Source organism: Aythya marila, assembly GCF_965140915.1.
Source record: "Aythya marila genome assembly, chromosome: 6".
In the NCBI taxonomy this organism is placed as follows: domain Eukaryota; kingdom Metazoa; phylum Chordata; class Aves; order Anseriformes; family Anatidae; genus Aythya; species Aythya marila.
Window position 1 is genome coordinate 35,422,814 of NC_139047.1, and position 17,500 is coordinate 35,440,313.

Consider the following 17,500-nt stretch of genomic DNA (forward strand, 5'->3'; position numbering starts at 1 on the left):
AGCTGCTACTGCTACCTAGCCAAACGTCATCATCCTTAAAAAAAATACGCTGAAAGTGCAGCTTCCATCCTAAGAAAGAATACCAATCACAGAAAGCATTATTAAACCCCTATGTGAAAGTGTGCATAATGATCAGTGATCAGATAGCTAACACAAATTTCATTCCTAAGGGGTGACTTGTGGCTGCCACTGGGATACTCGCCAGCCTTCACCCCTCCACCACTGGCAGAGACCACACCACAGCCAACCATCCAAAGCCCTAAGTAAATCTTACCTCTTGACCCCTTTACAGCCTAAAAACAAGCTTCAGCATCACTGAAAACAAAATATTTCTTAACTTCCTACTGGATATTCACTGTGTACTGCTAACCAGCGAGGTACTGAAAAATTGGGTTTTCAAATAAATGAATGATTATCAAATTATAAAATACATGTACATTACTTTATTTCTTACCAAAAACTGTAAACATGACACTTATAATACTGAGGGCATTTGATCCCATAACTGGACGGAACAGAATTGCTGTGCCAACGATTTCTTCTTAAAAAAAAAAAAAAAAAGTCTGGAAAAAATCTCTTAAGTAGATTTTCAGCAAAGCATGTGCAACAGGTTTTATTGGTACTTGTTAGCAATGACCTGCATATGTCATTTGTATGAATATGGCCCTATCAAATGCATGGTGATGAGACACATTTCACCATGTTGCCCTTTATATAGACTCTATTTATACACGAGGATGAATGAATTGACAAGACAAGAGGTGCGGCATATAGATTTGATATACTGGCATAAATTTAGGATGATCTACATTATTCATAAGTACTGAAGCCACAAATGAGATATGTAACAACATCCAAAATGAGTGTCAATAGAATCTGTTCCCGCAGTGCACCATCATATATTCCTATCTGTCACATATTCCTTAGAAATTTCTCCTTCTAAGAAATCTGGTGCACTCAGTCTGGAAAGCAACGTTGCCTTGGGATCTGCTATAAGACCCGCCTTGAAGAACAGGCTTTCAGAAAACTGCCTAAAAAGAAGTGGACGGAAAGCAGGAAGAATTTCCTACTACCCAATGATGACCTTTTTTTTTTCCAATCCAGCTGTACCGCAGTTGGGGACTTGAAAGTTATTTGGATCAGATCAATTTCCTGGTGTCTAAAAGCTGGAAAATCAAAACTAAACCAATTGAAAAATCACAGACCAGCAGGCCACAGATACTACACAACTGACAAAAAAAAAAAAAAAAAAAAAAAAGAAAGAAAAAGATTTTCAACTGATTCCAAGTCCAATTTTAGAGACTGAGGTGGTAGATGGATACTAGTCTACAATTTGGAAAACATGGATGAGCAAAAGCACCAGGTATTCTGGAGCTCACCTGTGGCTAATATCCATTTTCAAAAGGCTTAATTTACTATGTGCACACCCACTAGAGGATTTGGTCGGTCTCTTTATTGCCACAACCTCTCAGACACAAAGCTGTGTCTATCCAGGATAAGCTCTATTTCTTTTTCAATTGAGTAAAACTTTATACTGTGTGGTGGTTGTCAGAAACCAAGAAAAGGAAGGACTGTGCAAAAGAGTGGTAGAAAAATACTAAAGATTAACGACCACTTTCATGCCAGATACAAACCAGAAGCTCTCCACACAACTTCTTAACCTTATGTTTGAAAGGGAACTAAGTGTTTTCACCTGCTAAAATCTTGGTCTGGATTTCAGATGAGTGACCAAGACCTGAAAGATTTTATTTCCTATCTGAACCATCCAATCATTTACACCTATTTGTAGACTTACATAAATATAGATGTGTTACCGAAACAGAACTCATAAACACGGTCTTGCCCTGCCGAGTAAAAAGAAAAATGCTTGCTGTCTCTAATCATTTTGATTTTGTAATATATCAATATTTACTTTCACAACTATGAAGATTTTAAACACGTTCTTTTCACTAGTGTAGGAAAATACGCACTTGAAAATTCCTTCTGGAAATACCTATTTTATGGTAACTTTATATTAAAAAAGAAAAAAAAAAAGGTACCTGGAACATCAGTGAAACACTCTCCGAGGACGGACACATGAAAAGGTAGTTCTTTCTCTTTCAGTTTCAGCAGCACTTTAAAGAAAGTTTCAGGATCTTTGTCATGTTCCCTTGAAATAAACAGAACTTATCTCAGCATCACTTATGTTTACTTGTGGAATTGTTTTCTGTTTACCAGAACACTATTTATCTTCAGTTCCACTTTGAGGGACTAAAGCTCTTCAGCATAAATTCCCTCTTTATTTATGCAGCATGGTTGAATATTTTCCTCAAGCCAGCACTCAGGATCAAAACTCAGTTTCATCAGATTCTTACATCCCTCCCTGTCCTCAAATGTCTTTATTCCTCAAATTGCCAACTTTTTACTTTACTCCTTAAATTATGAACTTTTTAAAGTGAGAAGGACTGAATATCACATCCAGCTGAAGGCAAAAGCACACTAAAGAAAGGATAAGGTAGGAAAGAAAATATATAATCTTTATTTTTTATCTGTCAAAAGATACGTATACCATCTCCATTATAGCTTATTGTCGCTTTTTTCAGGAGCAATATGCTAATCAAAAACTTTTGCTAGAAACTTAGGATTTCCAAAACTGGAATTTTATGAATCCATGTACTAATGGAAAGCTTCTGATCTGTTTAGTGCTTTAGATCAAGAAGGAAAGAACTAACATGAGGCTTTTTCTACCTTTAGACTTTCAGGGATGTAACTGGAAGTTAAACTAGTGAACAAGAAACCTGTATTTATTTATAATTTCAGCTGAAGATAATACTAAAGGTTTGTATAGGTATGACAGTCAATGCCTTGAAACACAAATTTAGTTATTTAACAAAGGAAAAAACAATTTGCTTGTCTACTGTCTTTACTAGGACAGAAGGAATAGTCACAACAGTCACCACAAATGATCTAAATTTCTAAAATTTGGTACGTTTTATTAAAGATTAAATGAGAGACTTCCCCCACACAAAGGTGAATATTATATTTTGCATTTAATTATTCTGCTTTAAATTATTGTATTTCAGACAGATGTGCACCATATGTCTTTAAAATATTTTGGGTTTATTTATTATTTAGAAAATTCCACTGTTTTCCTTCCTGTATTAAGGGAAAATCTACAGCTCAGCTGCCCTGGTGTCTTTCCTCACAGACTAATTTTCTAGAATGAATCTGTAGGTTTGTCACACTGCTATATGAAAGATTAATAATTATATCAATCAGGAAATCTGAAGCCAAATGACATCTGCAGCTCTACATGTGTTAATTTCTTATTCAGTCAATATTTTTGGTTTAGGGAATTAAAACAAATTAATCTTATAATTAATGTGACTTTCCTAGGCTGAAAACTCGTCAGAAACTGTGCAGTTCTCAGAATCAGTTGCATTTTTTTTTTTTAAAAAAAAAAAAAAAAAAAAAAGGAAGCCAGACAATAATTACTTTAAGAAGTTCTGCATCTCCCAGATTTGTTTTGTTCCCAATAATAAAGAGGAATGCAACAGCATAAGCTTCCTAATTTGTTTCACATCTGCGAACCAGGAGTTTTCACGGGGGTTCCAGCAACCAGAGTGGCTAGGATCGCTGACTGGGAGAGAGAAATTTCCTTCAGCTGATAAAAAAAAGAGTGATAACTGCCCACCGGTTTGCTTGGGCTGAAGTAGCCACCTGTTTCTGGCAGGTAAATTCTGTGTGTTGGTGTATTTGCAGCATTTCAGTTCCCTCCAAGTGCTCAGCTGAAAGAGCTGAAGGGGGATTACAAGAGATGATTCAGACTTGGCTGGAAGGGATCGCCTATTGGAAATGGGAAAGTTTGCAGGGAGAAAAGCGGTGGTGCTGTGAGCCTGTGTCGTGCAGGACTGTGTTTCCTGCTCGCCTCAGTTTCCCTTTTGGGCAGATTTTTGGTGGTGATCCTGTCAAGCACACCCTGTATGCGACGCCGAGCTATGCCAAGCCCAGCTTCTCATCCCGGGGTGGAACCCAACATCCACGTACGCAGGGAAGCCGGTCCCGACAGACAGAGCCACGACGCTCGCACAGAGCCTTCCAAGCTTTTCACAGCCGCGCTATCGGCTTCGCAGTCACACAAAGTCCTTCCAGAAAAGGATATGCTTTCCTTCTCCCTTTCCAGAAGAGACCAGGGGTCCCAGAGGCAGCCAAGAGTGGAGGATGCTGTTGGAGCCACATTGTCAAGGAGCTGGCAGGAGAACGTGAAGCCTTGCAGCTCGGAGAAGCCACATAAGCTGCACATATTTAGGAAAACTGATAGGAATTGGAAGTTGCAGCTTTGTTTAATAGGTGGGGAAGAACAGAAGGAAAATTTGGCACCCAGAAGGAATGCTGAAAGGGGAAACGTTTCCTCTGCACTGGAGTCTTTCGTATGGGTTTTCTGATGTAGGTGAACCTCCTTCCATATCCCCTCTGAAAATATTTAACTTTTATATGATACCCGGAGGTTTTAGGGACACGTTTTGTGAATCTCAGAGCTTTTCTATTTGGGAGGTCATACCGTCTGAGCTGTCAGTGCCTGCGGCTTTTCCACACCATGGCCATTTTATTTCCAGTCACTTTGCTAAGACCTACAGCAAACTTCCAGCACATGTACCTACAGCTTGCAATCATTACTCCACTCACCAGTTACTAAAGGTGTAGCTACTCCTGGTAGAAAGGACTAACTAGCACAAGACCAACTCTTTGCCGCACCAAAGAGTGCTGCGCTTCTTGGCTGACATGGAGAAAATCATATACGATCCAGTCTGCCTTACTCAGCAACAACTGCTAAACACACCAGATTGTCATAGCAGTGATCGTGGAAAAAGATGAACACAATATGGAATGTCTGTTCTCTAAAGATCTGCTCAAAATGACGTGCACTTTTGGCTGCATCTGTTGCATTTTGGAGCTTTATTAAACGGTATTAATTATATATATGCTCCACTTCCTTAGGAAGAGCTGCAACATCGTATAAAAGGCTGAAATAAAAATACAAAATTTTCTTTTAAGATATTATGTTTTGAGGAAAATTTAGCTAATTTGATTCTAGGGTCTGGTTTTGCTGTTTAAGTACTTGAAATCCTCTTGTATTTTTACTGGATCTGATATGCATCTGGTACAGGAAACATAAGAACTGGGCAGAGTACGAATGTGTCTAAATTTCATCGTAAGAACATGAAAACATCAGAATGACCAAACTCCAGCTGTAAACTGCCACAAAATGGACACCGGCACCATATGCTTCCTCCTTTTACCTAGCTTTGCATTGAGAGCACGGCTGTTGGAGATGCTCAATTTCCACATTCAGATACTGCACCGTAATTTGTTTATTCATTTATTTTTTTTACCTAGGATTACTCGAGTTTTTTTTTTTAATTTTTGTGTCCCAAACACGTTTCAAGAGAGACACTTTAAGCCTCTCGTAAGAACTGGCTGAGGTTTAGCGGTCTGGGTGTGGGAGCACAGCCCACGGTTCCTCCTGACTTACAGCGACTTCCCCTTGCAGTCTGAAACAAAACTTTCCAGACCGTCCACAGGCGAGGAACGGGAGGGCTGCAGTATCAGCAGCATCAGTATCGAGCCTCCATTATCTCTGCTTTAGATTTTGTTTATAAAATGGGTGTGACAGTATTATTTTTTCACCACAGAAGGATGCTGTCATGATTAATTGATGACTTGACATCCCTCTTTTCAGCCTAAAATGATTAAAAATGCAACTACGACGAGGCTCCACTACACAGTCAATAGCAAAAGTTTTCAAAACCCCTTTCTGCTTTTCAGGGATTTTGTGAATTCAGCCTGAGCCCTTGAGCCTTGCCCTTTGCTGGACTTGGATGGAGAACGCATATAGACCAGCTCACCTGGAGTTACTCCCTTCTGCAGCAGGATGCCTACGCCCTGACCAGGGATGGGAAGAAAAAGAAAGAAAGAAATATCAGAATCTGGCCCTTTATATTATTCTGTGCATATTCATCTCTTAAATTTGAGTGAAATTCAGTAAGAGGCCCAGATGGTCTTCTGTGACTTAAGTTTAATTTTTTAAGTGTATGTAAACTTTTCACACTTGGTGATAATCCCAGTTATTTAGGATTTGGAGAAAGACACATATAGCTATGCAATTACAAAGTAGAAGAGTTGTGCAGGAGAGACAGAATTTGCTCAAAGGGGCAAAATGAAGGCAGTTTATTTTCGTAAAAAAAATGAGTTTAAAAACTATGATTTATGCAAGTTAATCAGTAACAAGAAAGTGCTGAGCCAGGGAGAAAGTCTTAATACTTCAGAAAATACCGCATCAAGGGTATGTAATGCCTGTGATAACAGCAGTCCTGTTGTGCCATCTCCCAAGGTATGACATATTCTGAAAGGGTTACAAATAAGCTCAGCTAAAAGCAATATTAAAAAGCTTGATCTTAATCTTCTTAAGACATTTAGCATTTGAGTGGTAGAGAATTCAAAACTGTGAGTGCACATGGTCATGTTTCATTTTTTTTACAATGATTTAAATCCAAGCAATTCACAACGTTTTCTACACAATCCTAAGCAAAGCAAAACACCCTGAAAGCCCAGGCAGGACAAGCAGCACCATGTCCAGCTCACCGAGGAGCAGTCTATAGCAAGCATCAGTACAAAAAAAGTGGAAAAAGAGCAGCAGCTTCAGCTGCCCCAACCTGGGTACATCTCCTTCTGCCCCCCCATTTCATGAAATCACCTGAATGTCAGACAGACACACAGGTGGCATTCAGAAATGGCATTACTAACACAAGTACAAATTTTTCACAAGTTAAACTAGCATTTTATCACTTTTATAGTCTACACACCAAGAGCTAAAACACAAATTCATGCTACCTGCAATTTCTGCCAGAAAATGGCTCACAAAAAAATAAAACCACTAAAATGGCATTCATTATTTGTGAAGTTGGGCATCACTTTTGGAGACAGAGGACTGGCAAGCCAGGACACCCACAGTGGAAAAGGGAGGACAAGGGACATCAGCCTCTGACAGGCTGCAGCAGGGTATAGGGGCAGGAGCAGGAAAGGAAATCCGGGAGCACAAAATCAATAATTAAGTTTAAGGAAATGAAGTTTCTAAGACCCAGATCTTACAGCCTCACTGCAGCTGGTCTATTAGTTCTGGGAAGGTGAAAAAGTGAGGAGTGAGTTTGGCAGCACGCAGGCCAGAGAAGATAGGCAAAAGATTGTAAAGAGACAGAAGCGCAAGAAGAGAAAATCAAAGAACAGAAATGCTCAAATTGAGAATTTAAAAATGATGGCATGTTCAAACTCAGGGGAGAAAAAGTACACAGTAAATAGAAAAGAAAAAGGAAAAGGTACATAGCTGGGAAAAACAAAGGAATACAGAAGAATCAGACTGTGATGGAAACAGAAGCTGCAGACAGCACTTGAGAGTGCTATCAGTGGTAGAGAAAAGGTCAGAAAAATATCGGTATAGATATGAATTAGGAAGCAAAAATAAAACTGCATGGTAATTAAAGGAGAAGAACTGAAGAGGCAGAGAAGATAGAGAGGACAGACACCCAGCAATGTCAGAAGAGAAGCAAGGGACAGTGAGGAGGACGCAGAACAAAAGAAACAAGGACAAGGAGGTAGAAAACGTGTGAAAATCTTTGTAGTACTTAAAAGTTCTGAAACAATGAAAATGAAGAAAAGCATGGGCAGAAGAAAAACTGGTGCTGAGAGCTGTGTGAGCAGCAAGGCAAGATCTGCCCCTCCATCGCACACAGAGCCAGGAGCTGGAAGGTGCCTTTATCCCAGGAACATTGTTTGGGTGATAAAAGCAGGAACTTGAGGTTCTGAACTGCTTTGGTTGATATGATACAGACTTGGGGAGGGTGATGAAGGATGCCACAGGCTGATAAGAGGACTCACATGACATCAGCCTCCTGTTGACCCTGTATCTGTCCAAGGCATTCTCAAGAAATGAGCAGCAGCACATCAATGAATGGTGCAGTCCTTAAATGCACAAGATCGAGCCAGAAATGGGGCTCCATTTCATGTCAAACCTCACCTACAGAAAAATATCAGTGATTTCACACTGCATTGCACTGTTTACTATGGTATACTTTGACATTTCACATTAAATCTGCAACATGTGAACACAGGTTTATTATAATCCGATAACTTAGACAATATCAGTGTTGTGGCAAAAAAAAAATAAGCATGGCCTTCAAAACAGAGAATCACAGAGTTCTGGGCTTTTCCTGACACTGATTTCACTGATTTCCCACGGGACCGCTCTGCCAAGGTTTCCTCATCTGTAAGATAAGGTTTTAGAGGAGCTTTCATTTACAGAAAAGTGGTGAGGATCGGAGTCAGTACATACTTCTGGAGGATAATATTCATCCTAAAGTAAGAGGACTAAGTTACGAGCCTATTCAACGCATCAAATGAAATATATTCAAGTAATTATTTTCATGAAGGGCAGAGGACTTTCCTAAATCAAATGACTTTAATATACATTTTCTGTGTTAAGATTAAAAAAAAAATAGGGACAGAAAAAATTAAAATTCTAATACCAAATTTCTGGTAACAATGCTCATGATAACTGCAAAAGAGGAAATATTACTGCCAGGAAAGAGCTATTAGAAATGAAACAGGGGAAAAAGAAATAACGATGAAAATGCAAACATGAAGGAAAAGTTAATTGCTTTCCATTTATTCAATTTATCACAGTATTTTTCCATCTTTTTACATTTCCAATATGAGGCAGAGGTACAGTGTAAATATGTAGTTAAGTCCAATGAGTTTCCTTCTTCAGCTGATACGCTTACAAAATGTCTGCTGTAATTGTGCCTCTAAACATTGTCTGGCATCATCAGTATCAAAAGTTGCCACGATCTCCAGTACCCCCTCAGTTAATAGGAAATGGAGTCAGCTAGAAGCAAAGGTTTTTGCCTAAGTGTCACTGAAAAAATGACACTACAGAATAAATTCTAGCCAAATTTTGAGGTCCTACAGGTAGAAGAAAAGGTTCTGATCCTCACCTGTGCTTGCAAAATACCTGTGCAGGCCAAGGAATTCAGAGATGGTAGTATACAGGCAAAGAGCAGCTGAACAGAACCAGCAAAGACAGTGTTTTATTTTCTATTATATCCCATGACGTATTTACAGTGAGGAGTGTGTATTTTACCTTCTGATTTTTTCAAATTGCTGGCCTGAGAAAAATGGGTGGCATTTTGCTTTACGCTGGAAAAGCATTTTCTCCTATCTTGTGTTATCTAGAAGAGATTCATAAAAAAAGAACCTTGGGAGTTTATTGTTTAGATTCTTCTTCCTCTCCCCTCACAATTCATGGAGAAAAAACTCAAAATAAAATATTGTACATTCTCTAACCAAAGAAACCTCGGGATCAGCATCAGTCATTGAGCCTCCTGCTTATTTCTTAAAGAGAGATTAACCTTTGAAGACAAAGACCGGCGTTTGGTCTCAGTTACTTTGGTGTAGAAATCAATGCACTTTCATTCTGTTGCCTTTTTTCATTTCTTTTGCTCCAAATTAGTGAACCTAGCTTTTCACAAGCGCAGGATTCAGATGAAAAACGTTTCTGTCGAATTTTTAGTGGAATCCAGTAACCGCTATGGACTACCCCCAAATAGTTTCTCGGAGGAAAAATTTACATGAACTTCCTTTTGTGTTGCAAAGGTAACATAACAAATGGTTTCCTGTTGTTGGGAGCCGTGGTAGGCCAGATAAAATAATCTGAGTGACCCTGACAGCTCTGATAACCACACACAGCATATCCTATTGTAATTCAACATGCTATGAAAAATCATGCCATGGTAATAAACGATGGGTATGAATATGATAATAAACGGCTAAGAATTTACTCGGGTGGTTCCTTGGAAGAACAGAAGAATCGAACGTAAATCACTACATAAAAAATACATTACACGTTTGCCTGAGAATGGCAAACCCACTGTACAAGGCCCTGTCTTGATGCTCTGCTCCTCTCTCATTTTCATGGTGAGCTTGCATCACAAAACTATGACTATTTAATACTCCCTCAAATAATCCATTGGGGTCAAAAAGCAAGCCCTGGTAACAGAGCAATACCCTGAGGGGAGTTAGCACAGGTACCTAAAATAACTCATCCTTTGTGGATTTGTGCAGCTGTCCTCTCCAAGGATGAAGCTCCTAAGCAGGAACTTTCTTGGCACCAAGACCAAGGCCTGAAACTCATTATTCAAAGAGATTAAAACAGCTCCAAATCTCACAGCTTTCAGAACACGGAATGAACTAATTTCATCGAGTCAAGTTTTTGCACAACTGCAAGCAAGAAAAAGCAGAGATTACAGAAGACAAAAGGAAAAAGAAAGGGTGAAAACATGAAGAAGAGGAAAGTGGGGGAGAAAAAGAAGGGAACGAGAGAAGAAAATCAAATAGTTGCAGTGCAGTAAGAAGGAATTAATTAAAAGGAGCTTTGAAGGAAGAAACAGAAGAAACATAATCCCCCATTATTGGTGAAAATAAGGAATAATATTAGATCATTGGCTTACGAATGATTAGATTTTTGTTTCTCAGAAGGTATTCACATACTTTGGTGATGGGTGCTGCATATTACAAAAGGTGGCATCATCTACTGATTTTGCCTGGGACTTACTGCAAAACCCCTTCTGTCCTTCTTTATGATGTTTCCCAGGACTGAAGCTATCTTGGACTACAGCCTTCCAGAAAAATTCTGCCAAAATTTTTCCAGAACATCCAAAGAACATGATTTAAAATCCTACCACCCAATGAAACCGCAAAGCACATCTTACATATATTAAATTTCAAAGAAGCCTCTGTTTTAAGTATTCAAGCCTCTTTTTGTTTTAGAGTGAGAACTGAATATTTGAGTGGTTTGATTTTGTGTCAAAGACACGCTCTTTGTTGCCCTTGTGAAGATCTTCCTAAAAATGTAGGCAAGACTGCAAAATTTTCTTCTGGTGTCTGGTCACTGAGTGGTCCACGTGTCTTGGACACACATCAGGCCAAAGCCAAGCAAGACCTCTCCTACCTTCACAGGTCAGGCTGCTGAAACCCAGGCAGGATCCAGCGTCTCTGAAAACATAGATCTTGTCTTCACTTTCAATGATTTCTCTGCTGGACTCTGAATAACATTCCTGGAACTTTGCAGAATAAAGAATTGGTTTATATGCATTAAAAATATGAAACCGTGAGAAAATGGGGAAGATTTGGTTAAGAAAAAGACAGTGGTAGAAGAGGGGGGGATGAAGGGGCAGAAAGTGGCAATAGAAATGTGTGCTGTTCTAGTTTGACTAAAGCCCTTAGAAGTGAACCACAAAAAGCAGTAGGGACAAATAAGATCTGATCAATATGACTAGCTACGCAAAAACAGCATGGCAAAGAAACACCGAGATAGGCCTGGGAAAATGGGGCAGAAAAAGATTGTTTTGATGGCAATAGGTGGGAGAGTTTAAGCCCCCTTCCTCCAGAGCCACAAAAGGGCTCCTTGGTTCCACTAGTTCACATGCACTTCGGCTAGAAGATCTGTTTTTCTCAGTGGCCCAGAGAAGAAAGACACCACAAAATGAGTTTCCTATCATGGAAAAGGGGAGAGACAAGCTTACTGGAGATTTATGGCAAACTGTGATACACTGACTCCAAACAAACAATAATCTAACATCTTCCAGTCTTATTTTAACACAAAATCAGTTTTTCAGCCAAGGTTGAAACTTTGTCCTGAGAGTCTTCAGAGGACAGCACTAACATGGCAGTCTCACAAGTGTTTGGGTAGTACAGAGGGAATGAAGAAGGAAGGTTTCTACCTGTGATATTTTAAACCGAATCTTCAAGTTATTTCCCTTTTTCCGGATATTTAAAAATTCTTTCTGTCTCACCGCCATACCTTCACGTTTGAGCAGTGTGACATGCTAAGCTCAAGGGCTCCCTTCACATTGCTCTGCCGACCTCTTCTCACCACACTCCTGTCCTTGAAGCAGGGCCACATCAGCAGGAGATCACCTCTGGTGAGTCACACTCAGCACCGTGCCCACCGGCCACCTTGGGGTTTTTCAGTAAATTATTGCCATACTAATCAAGTGAAGATGGCTTTGGAAATAGAAACACATGGCTGTGGGGTACTTTGGAGTGCAAAAACATCCCCCGTAGCACAAAACCACTCAAAGGGCTTGAGTTTTGCTTCTGTTGCAGATAGCAGTGCTCTTACGATCTCTTACTGCTCTTACTATGTGCACCCCAGGTAAGGTGTTGCTTTAACCATGACTTTGCAGGAGGGGAAAAAGGGTTTACACCAAATTTATCTACACATAATGAGGAGCAGAATTGGGCCACAGAGATTAAATAGAGAAAAGAAAGTACAGTTCTTAGTAGAAGTGAAAGAACTAGATGTATTTGAGGAAGCAGTGAGTAAAAAAAAAAAAAAAAAAAAAAAAAAAGTTTTATTTTAATATGATTATTTTTCAGCCTATTAAGTTCTCCAATATCAGAATGAAGCCTGCTAAAAGTTAGTAAATAAAGGCTTTCAGGAGAGCTTTATTAAATCACTTATGACTTATCAAGTTAAAACTCCCACTCAGATATCTTAATAAAACTTTCAGAGAATATATTTAATTTCACTGGAAACCAGCAGCCCATTACTAACTACAGGAGTGACTGTGCACTACACCACTGAACAGCCTTCTGTAAATAGAGTATTTACCAACAACTTGGATTTAGTTCTCTAAAGTTTCGGTTTCTGAAGGTCAAATAACTATGTAACTGCTTAATAAAGAAGCAAAGAAGTACCTCTAAATATCTCCAAGCTCTGATGGGCTTATATTCTGCTCCTTAGGTGAGGTATTAGCAAAGCTTATTTATTTTCATTTCCAAGGCTTTTATTTGCTCATTCCCTTGTGGTAAAGCTGATTTCCATGATGATTCCCTTCTTAATTTTAATACCCTTTTTACTCATCATATAGACATAAGAATTTTCCATAAAATAATGAAACCCTTCCAAAGGAAATGAAGACAACTAGGAGAGGAAAGTAAACTACAGCTTACTTTTTTTTTTTTTTTTTCCAATTAATTGATCCACTGTCATATGCATATATGAAAGATTTTTTTTAATGAAAGGAAAATAAGGTTAATTAACATAAAACCCCTCACTCCTTGAGATGTTGAATTTTGTATTTTATCCATGCTGCCTTAAGTGCCTTGATTTCCCAGTAATGACCTAGTTCTCCTAATGAGTAACATTAACCCCTGGCTGTAGCTGTCCAGGACTTAATTGTCAACTGGAGCTGAAATAGGAGAGTTTGCCGATCAGCAGGTATGTGGTATATTAACTCATGTCATTTCAGACCCTAATAAATAAATCTGTTGCTAAGGCAACAGGAACATCAGCTGTATCACTTTTTTTTTTTTTTCTTTTTTTCCCCCCCTTTTTAAAGGAAACTGCCTTTCACACCGAGCTTTTAAAAAAGGAAATTAACTACATGTAACCGTAATTAGAAGAAACATCGTTTCTCATCTCAGAAACATATCTACATTAATGAAAAAAGGCTTTCAAAAAGAGGACTGCTTTCTACTGTGACCAGGGTAACTGAAATTATTTCCCTCAACTGAGGGAATGCAATTTGAAGTACACATCTGAGTGAGAACAGATCACAAAATATTTTCACTCTTTGTGTTTCTGAGATAGTTCCCCTCTCCTTTATTACACTGCTGATACCAAATGAGCAAAATGCTTCAACTATTAATCAGCAGCCTGGGCAATTGAAAACAGATGAGAAAAAATACCACTCAAAACCTAACACCTTCACTACCCTCTGTGTATCTTCCAGTATGATTGGCAGAAATGCAATCTTTTGGAAAGATAAAAAATACTCCACTTCCAGCTCATCAGACTTATCAGCTAATGAAAATTTAAGTACACGATTTAAACATAGATGCCATTGCTCCTCGCTGTCCCATAGCAACAGTTACCTGAACCTTGAATGGGAAAAGCAAGAAGAAGCTGGGGCAGAGACATCACAGCTGGGCAACACAAAGGGTACCTGGGGCAGATGCATTGCAGCTGGGCACTTCAAAAGGTACCTGAGATTTGCTGCAAAAGCTGGTTATTCACCTTCTGCCTCAGTTTCTCCACCTGCAAGATCAGATGCTGAATACTCTGATTTTAGAAAAACAGATTTGAAGTTTTACAGAAAGACAAAGTATTGCAAGTACTATATGCAAATAGTACAGGAGTCAGACTTGATGATCCCTTCCAACTTGGGATATTCCATTAAATATTTTGGTTTTCTCTAATATTCAGGAAGGAATATCCTGGTGCTCCAAACCCCTGGGGCCAGTGCATTCCTGAGGTCTCTTGGTGCCTTTCAGGTCAATGTCACAGTGCTCATTTAATTCTTGCCACTTTGCCATGGCTTGAAATGTTTGTTACAGACTAAAAATTTCACAATTGGTAGGTTCGTGTTCAGCATGCATCTGCCCGACAGTTCTTCTGAAACTTCAGTGACCCACATCTCACCCAGAGACTGGTCAGGAGGGGAACTGAAAAGAAGTCCATGAGGCCACTAATGCTCTTGGAATACTTGCTACAGACTCTGCCCACACTTTAAACATAACAAACTGCTCCTCAAAACTGTATCTGGCTTTTGAGCTCAAGGTTACAAAGGTACCTACAGAGGCATCTTTTTTCCTGTTATCAAAATTGGAGATGACTTCTCTGGACTATCAACTTATGGCCCTTTGAAAAAACATTTTAGAAGACAGATAGAAAAAAAATAATGCTGTGATGTTCACTATAGGAGGAGAATTTTCACATTTGAGAGGTCTTTATGCTCAAAATTTCTGCACACTTTCAAAAACAATGATTAAGGAACAGTGCATCTTCCACTGGAAGGGTTCAATATCCCAAATCCATGGCTGTTGGAAGAAGTTTCAAGCTCAGGTTTCAGCAATGAATGAACAACTAAAGAAGAACACATACATCCAAACCCCCTTCCAGTTAACTTTTAAATCTGAACTTCCTGGAGTATTTCATCAACTTTCTTGTTTGCTGCTCAGAAGAAACTAATACCTGCTCTCAAACATAACCCTAGCTTGCATGAAAATGAAGTTAGACTATTTTCTTTTTGCTTTAGGTGGTCAAGAAGTCAGCTTCTACTTAATCAGATCTCTCTACATACACTTTCATGGCAATGTTTCATTCACCATTTGTCATCTATACTGCACCCTTGGTGAACATGGTTTTCTTTGGGAGTATTAGATAACTTCCCTTACACACTGCTAAGAAGTATCCATTTTAAAACTGTTATTTTACATCCTATGGGCTTTTTATCGTATCTGGTACCTTTTAGTTAAGGCTGTATAAACACTTGCATTTTAAGCTTTTGTTTTCAGTCTGTCTTATCTACCCACCGCTTTCACCTTTTTGGATTAAATTTGCCAGAATCAGTTGCTTTGCAAAGATGTGGTTTCCCTCTAGGAACTCACTCCCCATTCAGCACAAATGTAAGCCAAATTCTCTGCTACATGCCAGTACAAGGGGGCAGAAAAACACCAGCCAGCTGAGACTTCCCTGAAAGGGGGGATTTGGCAGGTGACATGAGCTGGCACGAGACCTCCCCTTTCTCTGGAGAACATTCAATCTCTACCTTCCTTGCAGGATGTTGTATGTGTAGGCACCTGGAAAGGAAAAGCAGGACCATGGTCCTTTCTGCTATATGCTCTCTGCAGGCTGTTTACAATGTTGGGGATGCCTGTTGAGACCAAAAGTACTAATGGGTATTCAAAGGTGATTTCTAGGTGGACCATTTATTCTTCCATCTTTTCCATCTGCCTTTCTATACCTGAATCTTGAATGGGATAAACTTTGCTCCAAATTATTCTGCAATGCAAGAGAAATACTTGGGTATAGATTCACTGTGTATTAAAGAAATTATATTAAAGAAACTGTTTTCTTAAAAGTTTCTATGTTAAACACTTTTGAGTTCTGAATTCCTGTTAAAGCTAAACACCCTAACTACACAAATTCTATATCACACTGCTGAGACGAAGAGTCATAAGGTGCTACTATTAAAACACCTTTGTAGGCTCCTCTCCTTTGCAGTTTGCAGAGGACGTGTGCTCAGCTCACCGATAAAGAGCAGTGAGGGCAGTGAATTGGCTGTGCTACCAGACATGTGTCCTCTCCAAGGACTTGTTCCTGAGCAAAGGAGACCAGGTCCTGGTGATGGGCAGCCACATGCCAGTGCAGCGATGGGTACATGGTGAGCACAAAACAAGCTTTTCTCCATGGACTCATTTCTTCAGCTCTTTGACTTCAGAGATGCTCTACATTCTAAACAGGCAGCAGGGCACAGTGCTATCTCTGGGCACACCGTTTTCCCTTAGACCAGAAATCTGCAGATAATTTTTTTCAATCTGTATTTTTTTTCTTCTGAATTTCCTCATCGTGACTTCCACCACAGTTCCTCGTGCTCCTGTATCTCCTTCCCCACGCTCTTGTCACACACTGTTACGTACGATGCTAGATAATGGGCTTATCTGATCTTTCACGTGAATTGATATTTGTTTGTGTGTGTGTGTAAATTCTTGCCGATTCTGCGTGTGATCTTTTATCACACCCATGCAATTAGGGGAAGAAGAATTGATTTCTGACAACTTTCTGCTATCGAGTCTTTAACTGCTGAGATGATAACAGCACACACAGGGAAGAAAAAAGATGAGGCCCTTGAATTAAAGGAAAAAATGCAGGTCTTCTTCATGAAAGAAAGGAGACAAGGCCCCAGAATCCTATAGTAATAAAATGAGTACGTGTCGTCTGCATGATGTGGCTATGGTTTGGGGTACAGTGGGTTTGCAACTCTGCACATCCACTGTCACACCCAGATGCAAAAAAGAGAGGAAGAACAAACTGGCACGGCCCCAGTTACAGCGAAAGCTTTGGCAGGTGCCCGTGGCCATGCTGGGGGGCAGCAAGAAGGAATAATTTACACACATAAATGCTCACGTATAAATTTTGTGGGGAGAGAGGATTGTGCCACACCAGTCACCGTCGTCTCCTTCATACACTTGTTGTTCACCAAATGCATAGTTTATTATCTTGGAAAGAAAACCTGTGGGATAGTATAGGGTTCTGATCAAATCTGGGGACTTTGTCCATTGATCATCACAATTTTGCTGTCTGTTTCCACCAAAGCACATTTACACGGAGGGAAAACTAATTCTTTGGCAGAGCTGCTGTCACAGAGAGACGCTCGGAAAACCATCGCAGCCTTTTATCCAGACCTCTGGCTATAAGTCATTTCTATTAACAGTGCCTTGCTATAGATGTTTATAACAAAACATTAAAGACTTGGTGAGAAAGGAGAAAACAAATTACTCTGCAGAGAACCTAGCAACTCTGCTAAAATACTGTCAGTTATTTATCTGCTGTCAGCAGAGGTTGCACACTGTAATCCTTGACAGGCTCGGATTCGGGAAGAATGAAGAGAAGGGGCAGGGATTG

General features: G+C 39.5%; 1 protein-coding gene across 18 annotated transcripts in view; it reads right to left on the reverse strand.

Moving 5' to 3' along the window:
* GTDC1 (glycosyltransferase like domain containing 1) overlaps positions 1 to 17,500 on the reverse strand; it is a 193,132-nt gene that overhangs the window by 30,834 nt on the left and 144,798 nt on the right. For 17 of the 18 annotated variants that reach the window (XR_014317809.1, XM_082763537.1, XM_082763547.1 and 14 more), the window contains one exon: positions 2,040 to 2,149. The exons of the other annotated variant lie outside the window; for it this stretch is intronic. Coding sequence is in view for 16 of the 17 variants with exons in the window: in XM_082763537.1 (XP_082619663.1) it covers positions 2,040 to 2,149 (110 nt within the window). In the remaining variant the exon portion in view is untranslated. The remainder of the gene's footprint in view (positions 1 to 2,039; positions 2,150 to 17,500) is intronic. 18 annotated transcript variants of the gene reach the window in all.